The sequence below is a fragment of the Podarcis erhardii genome (assembly GCF_964252035.2).
Source record: "Podarcis erhardii genome assembly, chromosome: 4".
Classification (NCBI taxonomy): Eukaryota; Metazoa; Chordata; class Lepidosauria; order Squamata; family Lacertidae; genus Podarcis; species Podarcis erhardii.
In genome coordinates, this window is record NC_138508.1 from 62,684,150 (window position 1) to 62,702,610 (window position 18,461).

Sequence of the window (18,461 nt, forward strand, 5' to 3'; positions counted from 1 at the left end):
TCCCATCATTTTTTTAAAAAAAGATTTTAAATTCTTGTGGTTTAAAATTTTGGAGGTTTAGTTTATGTTCTGAATTTTATTTATTTTACATTTTATTGTTGTTAGCCACTTTGATACCTCCTACATAGGAAAAAGCAGGATATATATTTTAAATAAATACATCACAATTCACCCTTAAGCTGGGTAGGAACTGCAGCAAGAAAAAAAAACATGTATTCTTATATATGCCAGATCCAGAACTGGATGGGCTCCAAATGGGCAGAAATAAGCTCTGTGTCACAGTTGGGGGATTTGTAGCCCTTTAGATTTCCATCGACCTCAGCCAGTGTGGCGAATGGTAAGGGGTGCTGAAAGTTTTAGTCCAGCAATAACTGATTTTGATGCGAGAGCAATAACTTCTGTTGATATTAATAGGTCTTGAAACATTTTGTTTAGGCTGTGTGGTGCTCTTTCTGTTTAGCATACGCTGCTGAGGTAGCTCTTGTGTAAGAATCTGCCTTCTACAACAGTTACTTGAAAGGATAGGAGCATGCTGTAAATGCAGCTTCACTTAAAGATCTTTTTTGGAAAGTAATTATTCAAAGCCTTAGGGGAGTATGTGTGAAAACAAGCAAGCATATTTTTTTAAAACCTGGCAATTTTAAAACAATTTTTAAACTTGGCAAATTCTTCTTTTATCTATAGAAAGTTTCTTCTTCTTCTTTGAGCTATAAATAAAAATGACTTTCACTGCCCTGCAGGGGCTCCCTAAGAAATTGAATAACAATAATTGTGTAGAGCTGCAAATGTTTACTGAAAACCATCTAAATCACCTTTATTCTTGAGTTCCTGTCATAACAGGTATGATTACAATCACTGAACACAGAATGTATTGTTTTGAACTCTGCAGGAAGAACATTGGATATTGGAGGGTGGAAGGAGGAAATAATGAAATAATAAGCATGTGAACAATAAGCTGTACATAGAGCAACATTCAGTGTTTAGAGAGATAGTCACAGAGGGAAATAATGTTTATGTTCTAATAGTGGGGGGAAATACAGAATGCTACCCACAAGCTGTTCTGTTCAGGCCAGGCTCCAGTTGCAGAGGGTCCACAACAGTCAAGGGACTGGATACACAGCTAGCCATTCAGGCAAGGTCAGGAAGCGGTCCTGTATCCTACCACAGAGGTAACTGTTCAGGTACAGTACAGGTCTTGTGGAAATACACCGTTCCAGCCTGGTAATGAGGCCTTTTTTTTCTTAAACAGCTAGAATTACACTTGGGGTCCAGCTGAATTCCATCAGCTGGCATCCAAGAGAGGTCTCCTCATGGGGAGGACTTTGCTGATGCAGAGACTTGACTTCTCCATTTAAGATACTGTCGCTCATGCAGGCTCAGGGCTATACTCTGCTGCCCCGCTGTATGCTGCCTTCTACAAGAGTTCCAACTCTTCCACATTCCCAGATATAATCAGGTTGTAGGCTTTACTAAGGAACAGGGTCATCTAGGTTGAAGAATTCTCCAGCTGAGCCATGACACAAGTAAAGGAAAAGAAAAGTCATGCAGGAAAAGGAAAAGAAGACATTTCATCAGAAGTTCTCCACTGATGCAAATGATTGGTGGATTTAAGAAGGCCCCAGTCTGCATTCCTGAAGCCGGTTAGGATTGGGTAGAGAGACTCCTCTGCTAACAGGAAAAATCCACTGTTGTGGAGGCGACCCCACTGCCCACAAAAAGGGCCCTTCTGCTATGCCAGCCTTGATATAGTGGTGAACCTCCTCCAATGTCCCTACTTTCCACCCAAATTAGCAAGCTTTGGATGTGGTAGTGCCTCCCTGCTCCATTGCCCTTTCAGGTACTGTTAGGATTGCTCTCCCTGTTTAGTTGGTGGTGTTATAATACTCATGGTAAAGATGGATAAATGTGACATTTACTTTTCCATTTTCTGAGGAGATGAGTTGTATTTTGCCACCTAGTGTTAACACATAAACATTATGTCAGAGTGAAACTGTTTAATTTGTGTATATTTAATTTGACTACTACTGCTGCTACTCTTGAACAGTTATATATCATTGTATATAGTGGGTTTCAACATATGCATGTCAGAAGTGGTATAGGCCTTTGTAAATTTATATACCACTCTTCATCAAGAGATCCCAGGGCGGTTCACAGAATAAAATACAAGCAAATAATTAAACCAAAACAACAAAACAATAACCCCACAGATGCATTTAATTGGGATACCAGTCAGCCAATTACTGTAGGTCTTTTCTCAAATCTTAGTTTCTATGGTATAATTCTCAGTGTAAACAAGCAAGACAGCGCCTCCGTGCTATATATAATGTATGTAAGACCTCCGATGCAGCTACTCTGCCAGCTAGTTATGCACAAGCCAAGCTAGTTTACAAACGCACGCAGAAAATTGCCAAACGTGAGTGGCAACACAATCGCTGGCAGGCTTTGATTACTGCTTCAAAATCACACAGATCCAGGGAATTCTGGTCTTTGATCAACAGAAGGGTGAGGAAATACCCAAGGGCAGTCATCCCTGCACCGACATGGGAATTGTTCGTGAAGAAATGCTTCTCACAGGCAGATGCTCCCTCCGACCACCTGATGCATCTGTTTACCCACCTACCTATTTGGCCTCCCACCGATCCTGACGAAATAGCCAAGCTAATAGCTCAGCTGAAACCGGGTAAAGCCCCAGGGCCCGATCTGATCCCTGCTGAAGCCATTAAACTACACCCAAAATGGTGGGCTGGCATCTTGGCCAAAACCTTCGATGCAATCAACGCTTCTGGCCTCATCCCCAAAATATGGAAGGAGGCCATTATAGTACCAATTCATAAAAAAGGTTCTCCAATGGAGCCGGAAAACTACCGTAACATCAGCCTCCTTTCGATCATAGGGAAAATTTATGCCAGCTTTTTGCTGACTAAACTATTGCGATGGGTAGATGAGACTAATCAGATTGGCCACGAACAAGCAGGGTTCAGAATTAAACGCTCTACAACCGATCATGCGATAGTTCTTTACCATCTGGCACGAAAGTACTCCTCTCCTCCCCGGGGCTACCTCTGTGCTGCCTTCTTAGACCTAAAGGCAGCCTTTGACAGCGTTCCTAGAAATATTCTATGGGAGAAACTTGCGAAACAGGGCATTGATAGAAGACTCCTATGGCTTATAAGTCAGCTCCACGAAGGTGCCCTTGCTAGAGTGAGACTTACTCCTGCGGGCGACCTCACAAATTCGATACCAATAAACAAGGGAGTGTGCCAAGGATGTATATTGGCTCCCTGTCTATTCAACCTATTCATCAGCGACATGCGAGCACCCCTAGTTAACTCATCTCCAAGTACACACGCGCCTAGACTTGCGGATTACCGCTGCCCACTCCTTTTATATGCGGACGACGCGGTAATTCTATCTTATACACGTGTTGGACTAACCAGAGCTTTGAAGATCTTTGCCACGTATTGTCAACTCAACCAATTAACCATCAACCATTGCTAAATCCAAGATTCTGATTTTCTCCAGAAGCCGGAGATTATACGAATGGAAGCTTGGTGGAGCAAAAATAGAGCAAGTCCTAAAATTTCAATACCTAGGAATTATTTTTCAACACAATTTGGGGTGGAAAGCTCAAATTCAACACCTACTTAACAAGGCCAAAACTCTGTCATATGCGCTCCTCCGATTCTTTTTTTCGGATGGAGCTTTGCATGTTCCCTCGGCCCTAAAGGTGTTCAAGGCAAAAGTGGTTGCCGTGCTTGCTTATGCTGCCCCGCTTTGGGCCGTGATGACAGATCTTGCTCCTCTTGAGACACTGCAAAATCAATTCCTGCGTCGGCTCCTAATGCTCCCCCTGTGCGTAAGCAACGCAGCCATGCGACTAGAACTGAAGATCGCATCCTTAGAAACTTGCCTGTGGAAGCAAGTCTTCAATTATTGGTTATCATTGTGGCATAGATTACCAAACCACTACCTTGTCCAATGCTTATGGCGAGATTAATTCTCTAGCCTTTGGACTAGTAGAATCCATGCCAAACTCCTGAGTTATGGAATCTCTCCTTCAGATTCCCTAAAACTAGACCAAATTACTGCTCAAAGACTGATCCGCCAAAGACTGGATGACATCGATCTACAGCGAAATTATATGCTGGGGGGAGGTGTTTGTTCGCCCCAGAACATTGGTATCACTTTAATTTACTGCGTTCCATCATACCTCTCCTCCCTTTCGACTGTTGCCCATAGACTGGCCTTCACCAAAGCGAGGTTCAACGTTTTTCCCTCCAACGTCCTGAGACATAGATTCTCAAAGGGCCAAGCCCCCGCCACGTGCGAATGTGATAAGGAGACGCCGGAGTCGCTCCAGCACATCATGTTCACTTGCCCCCTGTTCAATGTGCCACGGGCAAATTTGTTGGGATCAATCATACAGAAACTAGAGGGTACCCCACCAAAATTCCACCTTGCTCAAATCTTGCAGGATAAGGATACTCATACGACCCTGAATGTGGCTAGGTTCCTGGTCGCTGTCCTTACCCAAAAGCGACGCCAAGGAGCACTACAAGCTAACTAAGGCGTAGTATGCCATTCTATTTTATAGTATTTTATTGTTATAGTGGTGATTTAGCGGCTGTTTTTTTCCCACGTGCACAAGCTGTTATTTATGTGTTGTTTTTACCTGTATGGGCCTATGGCCGTAATAAATATTGTTATGTTTCTATGGCAGGGTAACAGTACGCAAACATTAAATTAAATTATTGACTTCCTGTTTTTAAATGTCCTTTGCAGTAGCCAAGACACTTTGATATGGTTCACACAAGACATAATTTGATTTTTTATTTCCAATCTTAATACTGTTACAACTAATCTGTTCTCTTTCCTCTAACATCAGAAAGCCCTTTGTGGTTTTTCTGGTAGTGGGCGTACAGAGACTACCTATATAGCCTATCTCTTCTTTCACTCAGCTGTTTCACTGCCTCCCTGAATCCCATAAAGAACTTTAAATGTCAATAAACAATCTTAAACTCATCCTTAAGCAAAACATTATATTCCCAATAAAAAGCTAGAAAGGGCTATGCCAGGATAATCATTCCAGGCTATTAATGCTTCAGCAACTGATGGCAAATCTCATTGTATACTTACACACAAAGGAAAACTAAGTACGGTAGATCTAGAATGCAAAGCTACACTCATGGAATTCAGTGGTCCATATGTTTATTTAAAATCATTTGTACCCTACTCTTCCTAAGGATAAAACAAAGAAAGAACAAACAGACAAAACAATAAAATATAACAGGAAATGCAGAACAAAAGAATATAACACAGAACCCAGCATGTCTAGGGTGGCTCAAAAGCATAATTAAAAATAAATGTTTTAAATGGCTGCCTAAATGTAAGCAGTGTGAGAGACATACAAATCTTCTGTAGGAGGAAGTTCCAGAAGTGGTGGGCTTCATAAGGTGGCAACCTCTTGCGTGTTGTCTTCTTACAAATATTTCAAACACTGTACCTCAAAACTCCCAATAACCTCTCTTAGTGGTTTCAAGTAGATATTCAAAAGCATGGGGTATAGAGTAGAATCTTGAGGAATCCCACAAGGCAACGGCCATGAGGTTGAACAAAAGTCACCCAGCATCATCTTTGTGAAACATGCCTTCATGGAGAGCTAGAACCACTGCAAAGTGGTTTCTTTAGTGCCTAGCCCAAACAGACAAACCATACCATAGTCAAATGTATAAAATACCACTGAGAGCTTCTGCAGCATCAGCAGGGATGTGCTCCCTCCTGTCTAATATTTGATAGTGGTCATCCACCAAGGCAACCATTCCCATTTCATTCTCATGACCAGATTGGAAGCCAGATTGAAATGAGTAGAGAAATCATTTTCATCCAGGAAAACGTGGAGCACACATACATAGTATGTGGGTAAAAAGTTCCTGACAAATCTAGCAAGAGATTTCAGGAATCCAGCAGTTGTCACAGAATAGGGCTAATAATGGAAAATATTTATAAAGAAAATGTGTGGAGAATTCTGAGAGCTCAATGAAGTGGCCAACATGAATCTCTGCCAGTAATGTTCTGAAGTAGCTGATGTGATTAATTTTATAAGTAATTATATGTTGTAAGGCAGCTCAGGTATTTTAGGAATATCTTAGCTACTTACCATACAGCTAAGCTTAGCTTAATCAGTGAATTTTATTTATGGTAGAATTCAGTAGCTGAGAGACCTAGATTTAAAATAGGCTAATCTTATGCTTTATATACACAGAATAGCTATCTTACTAAATATATATCCCATCAACAGCAAACCGCTCCATATTTATAATGATTTTTGCCCCATAATAATTTCTTCAGTAACAATTTGTAAGGATAAAATAAAGACTTTGATAAGTTATAGAGATGAGTATCAGGGGAAGCATCTATCATGTTAATATGCTAATCATTGTGTGCATGCTATTTATCACAATACATTTAATTGACAGCAGATTGCTTTTACGGTAAAAGATAAGAATGCCAACAAAAGGGATATGAATGAAAACAAATCATGAAGAAAAATTAATTAGATCACCTTCCTGAATTAGACTGACCAAAAGAAGAGCTAATTTCCCTTTTAAAAATATACCAATGGCAGATGAATAGTAAAGTTAAACAGGCGTTGTCCTTTATGTGTATTCTTGTATTGAATATGTATTCTTGTAATGAATGTCACGGTTCTAATCAATAGAATCCAACACTGGTTCTTTTCCTTTTTATTCATATCTGAGTAGTGTCAATAATTATTTTCAGTTCAGCACATTCTTATGAAAGGAATAGCTCAGTAGTTGAACACATGCTTGGAAAGCAGAATATCCCAATTTCAGTCCCTGGCACCTACTGTAGCTAAAAGAATCAGGTGGCAGTTGATGTGACCTCTGCTTGAAAACCCTGGAGAGGCACTGCTTTCTACCACCTTGGGCTAGTAAAACAGCTACAGCCATTTCTAGACCAGGATAGTGAGACCGTTGTTATCTGTGCACTGGTACGACTGCTCTTCAGATTGGTCTGGAAGCTGCAGCTCATGCAAAATGTGGAGTCTTGTCTGCTCACTGGGACAAGATATCCCTACCATGTTATGCCACTACCGAAAAATTGCACAAGCTGACATTCAAGGTTCTGGTTCCGGTGTATAAAGCCCAATTCAGCTTGGGATTTGGCTGCCTAAAAGATTGTATATATACAATTGATCACTTTGCTTTGCAGATGAGGTCCTCCTGCAGATACCATCTTATCAAGAGGTCTGTTCCACACAGTGTAGGAATCAGATCTTGAGTGTTGTGGCTCCTACCCCTTCATAAAGGGAAATCCTGTTGGTGAAAGGCGGGACTCTGCAGTGCCATCTGGTGTCACAGTGCTATAACGCATACAGTTGTACCTTGGTTCTTGAACAGAATGTGTTCCGGGAGTCAAGGTGTGGCTTCTGAATGGCTGCAGGAGCGTCCTGCACCCAATCGGAAGCCATGCCAGATGTTCGGCTTCCAAAAATCATTCGAAAACTGGAACACTCACAAGGCATTTGAGATCCATGGTACAACTGTATAAAACACTTTATCCTTATTAATGTAGCTGAGTCCTTACATGACTCGGAAGAATATTCATACAGCAAAATATTCAGAACCAGTGGGGCTTTGACTTAATAGCATCTCCTGCACTTAAATAAGGATGAGTACCAAAGTACCATGGGACGCGGGTGGCGCTGTGGGTTAAACCACAGAGCCTAGGACTTGCCGGTCAGAAGGTCGGTGGTTCGAATCCCCGCAATGGGGTGAGCTTCCGTTGCTCGGTCCCTGCTCCTGCCAACCTAGCAGTTTGAAAGCACGACAAAGTGCAAGTAAATAAATAGGTACCGCACTGGCGGGAAGGTAAACGGCGTTTCCGTGCGCTGCTCTGGTTCGCCAGAAGTGGCTTAGTCATGCTGGCCACATGACCCGGAAGCTGTACGCCGGCTCCCTTGGCCAATAAAGCGAGATGAGCGCCGCAACCCCAGAGTCGGCCACAACTGGACCTAATGGTCAGGGGTCCCTTTACCTTTACCAAAGTACCAATATTTCCTAGCACTTTTGGGGGTAAGAAATAACTTTTTAAAGGCAATAACATACACAGTAAAGGGAGAGAAATGTCAAAAATAGATCTTCATGGTGTATATGAATTGGCTTTTTGAAGATGTATGTCATGTTAGAATCACTTTTCTGAAGGCATTCGTTTCAAAAATAGTTAATAGCAAAGAAGGATTCATGAGGAATCTTTCAAAAACTTACTTTCTGCAGGGAAGACTGACTATATTCTAGACAATTAGCACAAAAGAGCAATTAATGTTTTTTCAGTATATATGAGTAGGAGGGTACTATCTACTTAGTCATGGAAAGAAGGCTGTGTAATTATCTTAAGTTTAGGTAAGCAGAAGTCACGCTGTGCTGAACTGTCATGGCCTTCAATTCTTGGTGCAAAAGTTGCTGATTTGAGGTAGAATGGAGCTCCTGCCAAAAAAGTCACTCAACATAAAACAAACCTGTCCATGTGTTCCCATTAGTCTTCATTCTCCTTTCTGTAGCCTCTCCCTCCTGACCTCCTTCTTTTAGCTATCTTTGCTCTTTATATGGGCAGGGAAGAAGATGGGTAAGGATCAGATAGCTGTCCAGGCCACTCCCCGCCACACTGTGTTTATATCTGGTCTCGCTAATTGCAGCATGGAGCAAACATGAGCCCCAGCTGTGTGTAACTCACCCCAAAAATGTGTACCAAAAACTGGTTCTAGAGTTGAATGGTGATTCATAGATCTATAATTGCAAAAACTGAGCAAGTAAATCAAAATAGTAAGGTAGATAACTAGCCATTTTGCTGACTGCTAGAGCTACGAATAAATCACCTATTTATATCAACTATTGATTATATGAAATGAATGCATATATAAGCTGTCTATATTAACGTTACAATGTTTCCTCTCAAACTTGGGAATACATTGCAGGTAAGATGGAAGTAGAACAGAAATGTTCTAAAATGTCTAGGATTTTATTTGCATAGGAAAAATAGTGCAGGAGAAAAACATTTGAGTTTGTGAAATACTTTAATTTCAAAATAAATAATTTGCTGTGGCATTTACAAATACTTAAAAAGCTTGAAGTATTTCAGAAAAGAAACTGTAGGATCATCATAACATTCTCAACAAGTCTATCTATGAGCCTTTGAATATCATCCAGAAGTGAAAGCAATTTGTCTTTCTTCCTCGTCTTTGAAATAAATGAAAACAAAAGGATTATTAAAGGAAACAATAAGGATTTATTCATGGAATACTATAACAAGATGTCAGTATTAGGCCCCTAAAACTGATTCTGAGCTATGCATTCTTGTGAAGTTCACTCATGCACTCATATGTTTTACAAAGAATAAATCCATTGAGAACATTGCTAGCAAGCTATTAATAATGGATTTTTTTGTGTCAGAAATTAAAAATGCTTCTGTTGACTGCTGAACAAAATGTATGCTTTTGTATATTTTTTTAACAGAAAGATGGGAAAGAAGTGCTAACAATAAATTTAAAAAGTAAATTTAAGGACTGTGTGCAGATTAAGGTTGCAACCCCATACACACTTAACTAGGATTGGATCCTGCTGAGCACTCTGGAATTAACTTCCAAATAAATATGTATAGAAAACCATTGTAAATTTACTGCACTTGGTATGCATTGAAATTAGTGGGACTTAAATCATGACTGACAGTGCAGTGCAATACTAGCCATGTATACTCAGTCCCAACCCAGTTTACCTGGAGTACTCTGAATTCAATAGGACTTACTTTTGAGTAGGCATGGCTAGACTAGTTGAGATTGAAATGGGAACTAAGAGGAACTAACTTAACCTGGAACCCATCATGTTTTGATACTTATTTATTTAACAAAATTTATATACCACTTGATTGATTAAGAAAAACGTCTAAGTGGTTAATAACCTCTAAATGTTTTGACAGTGCAGTATATTTCAGAGGAAAAATAGGTTCAGCTTGAAAATGGACTTTACTTTTGAGAAACCTTTCTAAAACAAAGGTTTACAAGGATAGTGCAGCGGAGTTTCTAAGTTGACCCATTAATACACAGCCTTCATTTACGTTGCAGTGACTTATTGCTCCTTGTTTGCATGGGGTATGGAAGGGTGGATATATATCAGTTTTTAAAATATCTAAATTTTAGAGTTGGTCTCTTGGAGTATTTTGAAGTATGTCAAGGAAAACAGGATAATAAAGGAATAGCAAGAGATGGAAAATCTAACATTATAAATACACTAATCAGGAATAAAAACCTATTAGTTGGACTGAAAAGGTAATTAATTATTTGAAAATGGGAATTATAAAATACTTGATAAAATATGCCAAAGGATAAATACTAGTAGACAGAAGACTTTAGGACATGAAAGGTTAAAAAAAAAACAAGAAAAACTGTCAGGCAAACATCAAGAGCAACTTGACAACAGAAAGACAACAGAAAGAATCCTAAGAATCCTAAGGAAAAACCATCTTCCGCAGAAACTGCTGCTTGCCTTCTATCACTGTGCCATTGAGAGCGTGCTCACTTATGGCTTATGTGTGTGGTACGGAAGCTGTACTACCCAGGACAGGATGGGGTTCTGCAGAGTTGTTAAGGCAGCAGAGAGCATTGTTGGCTGCCCACTCTCCACCTTAGAGCAGATTTATGCCACAAGGTGCCATAGGAAGGCACTGGACATAGTAAAAGATCCATCGCATCCTGGTCACTGTCTCTTCGAGCTCCTGCCGTCGGGACGGAGATACAGGACGATGATGACAAGAACGAGCCGTCTCAAGAATAGCTTCTTCTCCAGAGCGATCTCGGCCCTGAATGGAAAACCTGGACTTTGAAAGTCATCTAATCTTCCTTGCTGTATTATATTATATTGTTTTAATTAGTGTTTTTATAGTTGTTCTGATTTTGAATGGAGTGCCCTATCTGGGTGGATGGAGCAGCCAAGTAATTTCGTTGTCCCTGAGAGGGGGCAATGACAATAAAGATATTATTATTATTATTATTATTATTATTATTATTATTAAGCTGAAGAATGAAATGATACTTTGCAAAGATTTAGAATGACATTGAACTGGACACTTAAAAAGCAGAATGCATTTTTCATTTCTCCATCATTGACATGATTTGGTTGAATTCCAAGACAGTGAACACCTTGCTGTACAATTTTGTCTAGTGTCAAACTTTTGCAGTACAGTTTTGTCTACTGGGACAGATGACTGAGATGGGATAAAAAAGAAAGATAGTCACTGTGTATAGCTAGTGGCATAACAGAAAGGAAGCATTTGAAAAAGCTGCCAGACGTAGATCAAACTACAGAAAGAAAAAGAAAAGAAAAAACTGTTTCAGTAAGCCATATAGCACTGCATCATAGTGAGGTTTCCCTTTAGAAAAAGAATAAAGAAAAAGCCCCATCTGTCAAATGTTATGTTAGTCATGGCCCTTTCCTTGTAATTTAAATTTAAAGGGATCCCTTCTAACATTAATGCCATTTACGTACATGTCTCAGGTGAAAAGGTGATTGTTTATTTAAAATATTTATATCCCATCTTTCCTCCAAAAAGTTCAAGGTGGCTGCAAGATAAAATGATACATTAATACTAAAACTGCAGCAGGAAATAACAGAATATATAAGGAATGAAGATTATTAAAAAAATCAGACAGGTGAAATCAGTTCCATAAAATAGTGATGCCTAAAGTTTCCTAAAAAGGAAGGGGTTTTTTTCTTAACCAATTTACAATCAACCAATAGAGAAAAAGCAAGACAGGCTGCCTTTGGGAAAGAATTCTGAGACCTGCTACTTGTTTTTTTAAATTCTGTTTTGTTAAAATGCCTACCAGTTATATCAGCTTGGATAGCTCAGTGGGTTAGAGCATGGCACGGTGCTGATGAGCTTACAAAGAGAACACACACACACCCTTTTTAAACTCATATGAAACACGCCAGCTACAGACCAATCCATCCCTACTCAGCAGTTTATTCCAGTGAGTTTAATGGCTTACTCCTAAGCAACTGGCAATTCTGATAATTATGGTAAATAAGATCCCTGTGTTTTTTGTCTTTACAGTAGCATCCCAAGCCCTAACATGAAGTGTTGTTGCAGGTCTTTACTAGCCAGTTTTGGGTCTGAATTTTTAGAGCAATACCAGTGGTTTGTGGAACTGGGTATTCCACAAATAGGGCCAGCTCTCCAAAAGGCTCTAGATTGCTCATGCCTTAAGTAGATGTCCCTCAGTAGTAATGAATTTCTGCTCTTTCCTGACATTAACTATGAAGAATATGCTCTTTTCCTAACACTGACAAGTAACCAATTTAAATCAAATTAACATAAAACTAAGTTATTTTTAATAAGACTGAATCCATGCATTTCAAAACAACAACACCCCAAGCGGTTTTTTTATTAAGAGAATGGTTCAGGAAAGCTGTGTAAAGAGTCTTCTGTGGTCCCATTAACCTCTCCCAATTTTTGCAAGGTCAGCTGCTGGTTGGAATAGTTTCTTTTAAATGATTTGCTATTTCTTGTTTGCATTTTGACTAAATTCTGTGACATTGGTTTACTGAAACCTTCATGGGTGACTGCCTATATTACTATTTATTTTACTACTTTTATGCCATAGGACCTGTATTTTATTTTGCAATAATCTCCCCGTTTCCTTCATTGCTGTTTTGCTGAACTATTCCCATTACTACTCCAAAGAAAAAACTAATCTACGGGGTGTATACAGCTTCCCAGGGAGCCTTCAGACTTTGATTTTATTGCTTATAGTAGAGGTAATCTACACTGTGTATTTTTATTTTTCAGGAAATTGAAGCAGCCGTGATAGCTAAACAGCCGGATGTGGAAGGGATTTTGTCTAAAGGGCGTCATTTATACAAAGAAAAACCAGCCACTCAACCCGTAACGGTAATGAAGCAACCTTCGTAATATCTATTACTGCATAATGGGTTATGCCTCCCCTGTTGTACAATTGTCCTTGATGCAATGTATTTGAAACTTGGAGTCTTTCTAAGGTACCAGAGACATACATGTTATGCTTTCAGCTAAAGCTTTTTAGACTTCATTTTTATTGCTTATTCTTATATCCCACCCTCCATCACTTTCATGATCCCAGAGCAGATTTTAAAAAGTAAAATATAAAAACCCCAATAATTCAATAAAGTTTCCAGCTCAACTCATAATGGATCAGTCCCCATTGTGAGAATAAAAATAAATAATTGCTGTTGGAAGATAGCCAACAACAGCACCAATCAAATCTCAGAAGGAAGGGAGTTGCATAGCTAGGGAGCCACTGCTGAAAAAGCTGTATCCCAAGTCACAACATAATGTGCCTCACTTATGGGCTACATCATGAGAAGGGCCTAACTGCGTATCTTAATCCATGGGCAGGTTGGCGTAGGGTCCCAAGTCACCCAGGGCCTTATACGTTAAAGTCAGCACCTTGAATTGGGAATGATAACATGTAGGCAGCTGATGCAAAGCCTCTCTAAATCTTATTCAATTTTCAGTTTCTTCCACCTGATCAAAAAAGTAGTCCCATTCAAAACACAAACTACAATTCTGCCAAGGAAAACCAGTTCTTTTTTTCTGGGGGAACACAGGGGTACACATACCCCTAAACATTTTGTGAATCTAAGTTTGGCCTCATTGAGGGGCAGTATTTCAATATGAGTAGGAAAATGAGAGCACCCCTAAACATTTTTTTTAGAAAAAAAGCACTGGGGAAAACTTTGCCCATCATGTGTGAATAGAGTGTGAGCTGGGTAGGAGAGAGAGGGAGGAAGCTGGGCCACCTTCTATGCCATCTTCCTTTCTTTATTTGCCATTCATGGACTCCCTTGTGCCAGGTCCCAGGTCCTTTCCACTTCTTCCATCAAATTGAGTAGCACGGGTCCCCTTCTGCTAAAAGTAGCTCTGGGTATGTTTGAGGATCTAGTGTTTGATGGGTCATTATAATAATTTTTTGGTTAAATCAGATTTCTGTTGCAGCTACCATATTCAGCACTGAAGCAGGATAAAACATAGGACCATAGTTTAAATCAGCTTCAGACTTTTATAGATTGATAGACTGTGATAAGAAGTTTGCCCTTGCTTATACAGTTAAGGTGTATCAAACTATTTTTTCTTCATGTTTGCTTTTTTAATTCTAAAGTGTGAGCTGTTTGATTTTTAAAATATTATTTACTTCCTACAGATACAATACAATGATTGAATCCAGACATGCTCAACATAGTTTGTTTGCATAGGAAAAGGGGGTTCAGGGAAGCAATATTTATCAATCTTCCTTCCCCGGGCACCTGCCCGTATCTCCCCAAAAGCTGCTCTCGAAGGTTGGAAGACCTCAAGAACAGTGTGGAGAGTGCTGCTGGTGGCCGCAGGGGCGTTGGTGAAAACTACCCTGTTCCTCCATCAGAAAGCCTCCATTGTATCCCAGTTCCTTTTGTGAATAGAACGAGCAAGTATGGAATCCAATCCATTAATTCAAACCCTCACATCCATATCTTTTGCCCAAATTAAAATATAGTCCTCCCAAGACTATATCACTTCATAGTGAAGTTGAGATGCCAGGAAGAGTTGGGCTTAGCTGCCCCCCCCCTATTTTATTCAAGTTGGGACACCAACTTGAATAAATAGTGAATAGTGTGTGAGGTGGGTAGGAGAGAGAGGGAGGAAGCTGGGCCACCTTCTATGCCATCTTCCTTTTTTTATTTGCCATTCATGGGAAAGATGGGAAGATGGGAATGTTTAACTCTGTCCCATTTCACTGGTGACTCCCCATCTCAGCTGCTAGTAGTACCATGTTTGAAATCCTACAGGTATTTGTACTTTTATTCTGGAGGTATAGCATCAGCTTTCAGTGGTGAGCCATACAGCTCATAGCTATCTATGGTAATTTCACGTACAGTTCGGCTCTTTACCATGTGCAGTTACACAAGAATACCGTCACTGCTTTCAAATATATAATGGAAATATTTTTTTAAAATAAATAAAGTTAGCAGTTTCCTATGGTGGGGGAACATATTCCTCATCTGTGTATTTATTACAAGGATGACTAATAGTCCTTTCTACACAAAACATGAGCAGATTTAATTTGCTACATAGATGAAAAGAAACATTTAGACTAAAGAGTACAGTATGCTCAAAAGCCATGTTTCTTATATATGTTGACGCTTATTTCAATAAATACAGATAATATTAAATAATTCTACTGGTAGACTATTGCCAGTAACATGGTATTTTCCTTGGAATAAATTTGGCATACTTATTAGGCAGTGTTGCACAGTTCGACCCTGAAAAATGAAAAAGATGGAACACTTCTTGCAGCACTTGTTGCAAGGCCCAGCACCTGTAATTGGCAGGGTCGGGTACCTGTTGAGTCAAGAAGGCAGGTTATCATTTCAAAGATCAGAAGCAACTACCACTGCTCCCTATCCCATCTTATCTTGCACAGAAGCCTACCTGAATGCTTATGGCAATGGGCAAATGGACACACTGGGGAAAGGAGTGAGCACATCATCCTAGTCTGCATCTCACATCTTGCTACTTATTAGCACTAGTTTTGTTCCATCACTTCTCACAGAAGCCTGGTTAGATGATCTTAGCCCATGCATCTCAAATGTGCACATCAGAGCTTAGAGGCTTAGGCAACGCCTGGATTGAGTGACTGGTATTCAGTGGCCATTGATTGGGGTCCCTGTGTATGAGTGTGGGGCATGCAAGTCACTGCTTCATCTCTCCCTACTAGGTCCTATGGCTCCAGATGTGCTTAGTACAGATTGCTAGATGTAAACGAAGGCACCAGGCCACACACAGCAGTGGATGGGAGCTCCAAGACAGTATTTCAATGGACACCAGAACAAGCATACTTATTCACATGCATATCCTAATTCTCTTTTCTCACAATTAAAACGTGCTTGAGGGTGTAGAAGATGCAATGTTATCAATAGCTGATGAATTTTGTGTCTCATCATACTATTAATCTGTACTCTCCCTAGAGACCTAGAGATGAAACGTTAGACTGTTTTGCCTCTTTTCATTTGACAAATGTTCTGTGACATTGGGGAGGTGGTAATTCAGTATTGATTTACTATGGATGTTTGTATGTGATGCCAATAAAAGGTTTGATAATGATGATTAATCTGTACCATAAGAATGCAGTACCTGAACACTATAATTCAAATGGCATTTTTAGTGCTACTGTTTTGTCAGATGACAAAATAGTAGCCTAGATTTCTTCACTGTTCTTCCTTCATATGTTTGAAAATTCTTTGTTCCTCAATAAATGAGTTGAACTGTAATAAAATGAGGAAAAATGGGTCCCACAATAATTAGCACAGGAGATAAGATATTTAGATCTTGTTGCAAAAAGTAATTGATAAGGGCAAACAGAAAAGAGGGCAGTCAAATCTGCCAGTTCCCATTTCCTCAAATAAGTACTGTAAATTGACAACATTATGAGAAGTTTTCAGCTACACATACATTCAGTCATCCTCAATGTCTTAGCTACTTTAAAAAAATATTTTTAGTTGGGGAACAACACTGTTTTCAGAATTTAGACTATCTGTTTTTACCACATGTCAAATTGTGTTTAAAATACCGTATATTACATGTGAACGTTGGCTACTGCCACTCTGTTTGGGGATATAACAATATGTTTGATAAAAGAGTCTGTGGGGATATTATCTCCTCTTTCTTGCTTACTTACAAAAGGCACTGAATTTCAAAGATATACAGGATCCCTGTTTTGCAGTCCTTTTGAAGCTACATTTGTCTCCAGTGGGGACTGAATGGTTAGCTTAGTAATCTATCTATCATCTATCTATCTATCTATCTATCTATCTATCTATCTATCTATCTATCATCTATCTATCATCTATCTATCATCTGTCTGTCTGTCTGTCTGTCTGTCTGTCTATCTATCTATCATCTATCTATCTTTCTATCTATATCTATCTATCTATCTATCTATCTATCTATCTATCTATCTATCTATCTATCTATCATCTGTCTATCTATCTATCTATATATCCCTAGATTTTGTTTTTGTTTTTTAATAAAATTATTACTAGGGGTAGAGTGATCAATTTTATTTGGGACTACAACATTTATATGGGATGCGGGTGGGACTGTGACTTAAACCACAGAGCCTAGGACTTGCCAATCAGAAGGTCCGCGGTTTGAATCCCCACGATGGAGTGAGCTCCCGTTGCTCAGTCCCTGCTCCTGCCAACATAGCAGTTCGAAAGCACATCAGAGTGCAAGTAGATAAATAGGTACTGCTCCGGCAGGAAGGTAAAGGGTGTTTCCATGCGCTGCTCCGGTTCGCCAGAAGCGGCTTAGTCATGCTAGCCACATGACCCGGAAGTTGTACGCCGGCTCCCTCGGCCAATAAAGTGAGTTGAGCACCACAACCCCAGAGTCGGCCATGACTGGACCTAATGGTCAGGGGTCCCTTTACCTTTACAACATTTATACCCTCCTGAGCCATGATCAAGATGGAAATCTCCTTTCCTGTGCTACAATTAGTTTTTGAGGGGAAACTTCCATTGACATCAATTGAAGTATTGCCAATTTATTATTTTTTAAACCAGAAGTGGTTGCTAACCACACAATTGGAGTAATGTTTGGCCTGCAAGGGAACTACATGTTATGCTATTGGAACTTCCTCTACCTGCTTTAATAATGCCCAGGATTCTTCTCCCATTTCCCAGCACAGAGCAGTTCATATTACTCCCAAGTCAAGATATGCTTTAAATTTAAATTTAAATTGTCCAATTTTCTGCTTCATTATCATATGTGCTGTTTTAACAGAATGGCATATCATATAAAAAGCTGTGCTGTACACAAGATACTCTTTCATCCCAGGTCTTTATGAAATGTTTAATATATCTGTCTTCCCATTTCAGAGAAAATTAGAAGATTTAAATACTGACTGGAAAGCAGTAAACCATTTAATACAAGTGTTGAAAGGAAAGCCAGTGTCTGGGCCCTCAGGAATTGTATCATCTGCTGTTGGTAAGTACTTTGATGTTTCAGTAATCTTCAAAGTTTATATGTAAATGTTAAAATGAAGGTATATTTCTAACACTGGTGAGAAAGCTGTTGCTGAAAGCCATACAAAGAACATTGATATTTATTATTTTCTATGGCTGCTCTATTGGCCTATTGAAGGAATATTCACACTACAAAGGCATAGTGATTTGAAACTAGTTCAGCTGTCATGGCTTTCCTCCAAGAATGTTTAGAATCATACTTTGAAGAGGGTGTTGAAAATACTTGACATTTGTTTCCTAGGAAGGAAGAATAGCTATTGAATTAGTATTACTTCATCTGTGGTGCAGATATACCCCAAGACAAAGTACAGTGGTACCTCTGGTTATGAACTTAATTCGTTCCAGAGGTCC

At 39.5% G+C, this 18,461-nt stretch overlaps 1 protein-coding gene across 10 annotated transcripts in view; it reads left to right on the forward strand.

Annotated features, from left to right (window-relative positions):
• Positions 1-18,461, forward strand: part of DMD (dystrophin) — a 1,009,769-nt gene that overhangs the window by 691,710 nt on the left and 299,598 nt on the right. For all 10 annotated transcript variants that reach the window (XM_081858834.1, XM_081858841.1, XM_081858836.1 and 7 more), the window contains 2 exons: positions 12,862-12,963; positions 17,964-18,072. In XM_081858834.1, coding sequence (XP_081714960.1) covers positions 12,862-12,963; positions 17,964-18,072 — 211 coding nt within the window. The remainder of the gene's footprint in view (positions 1-12,861; positions 12,964-17,963; positions 18,073-18,461) is intronic.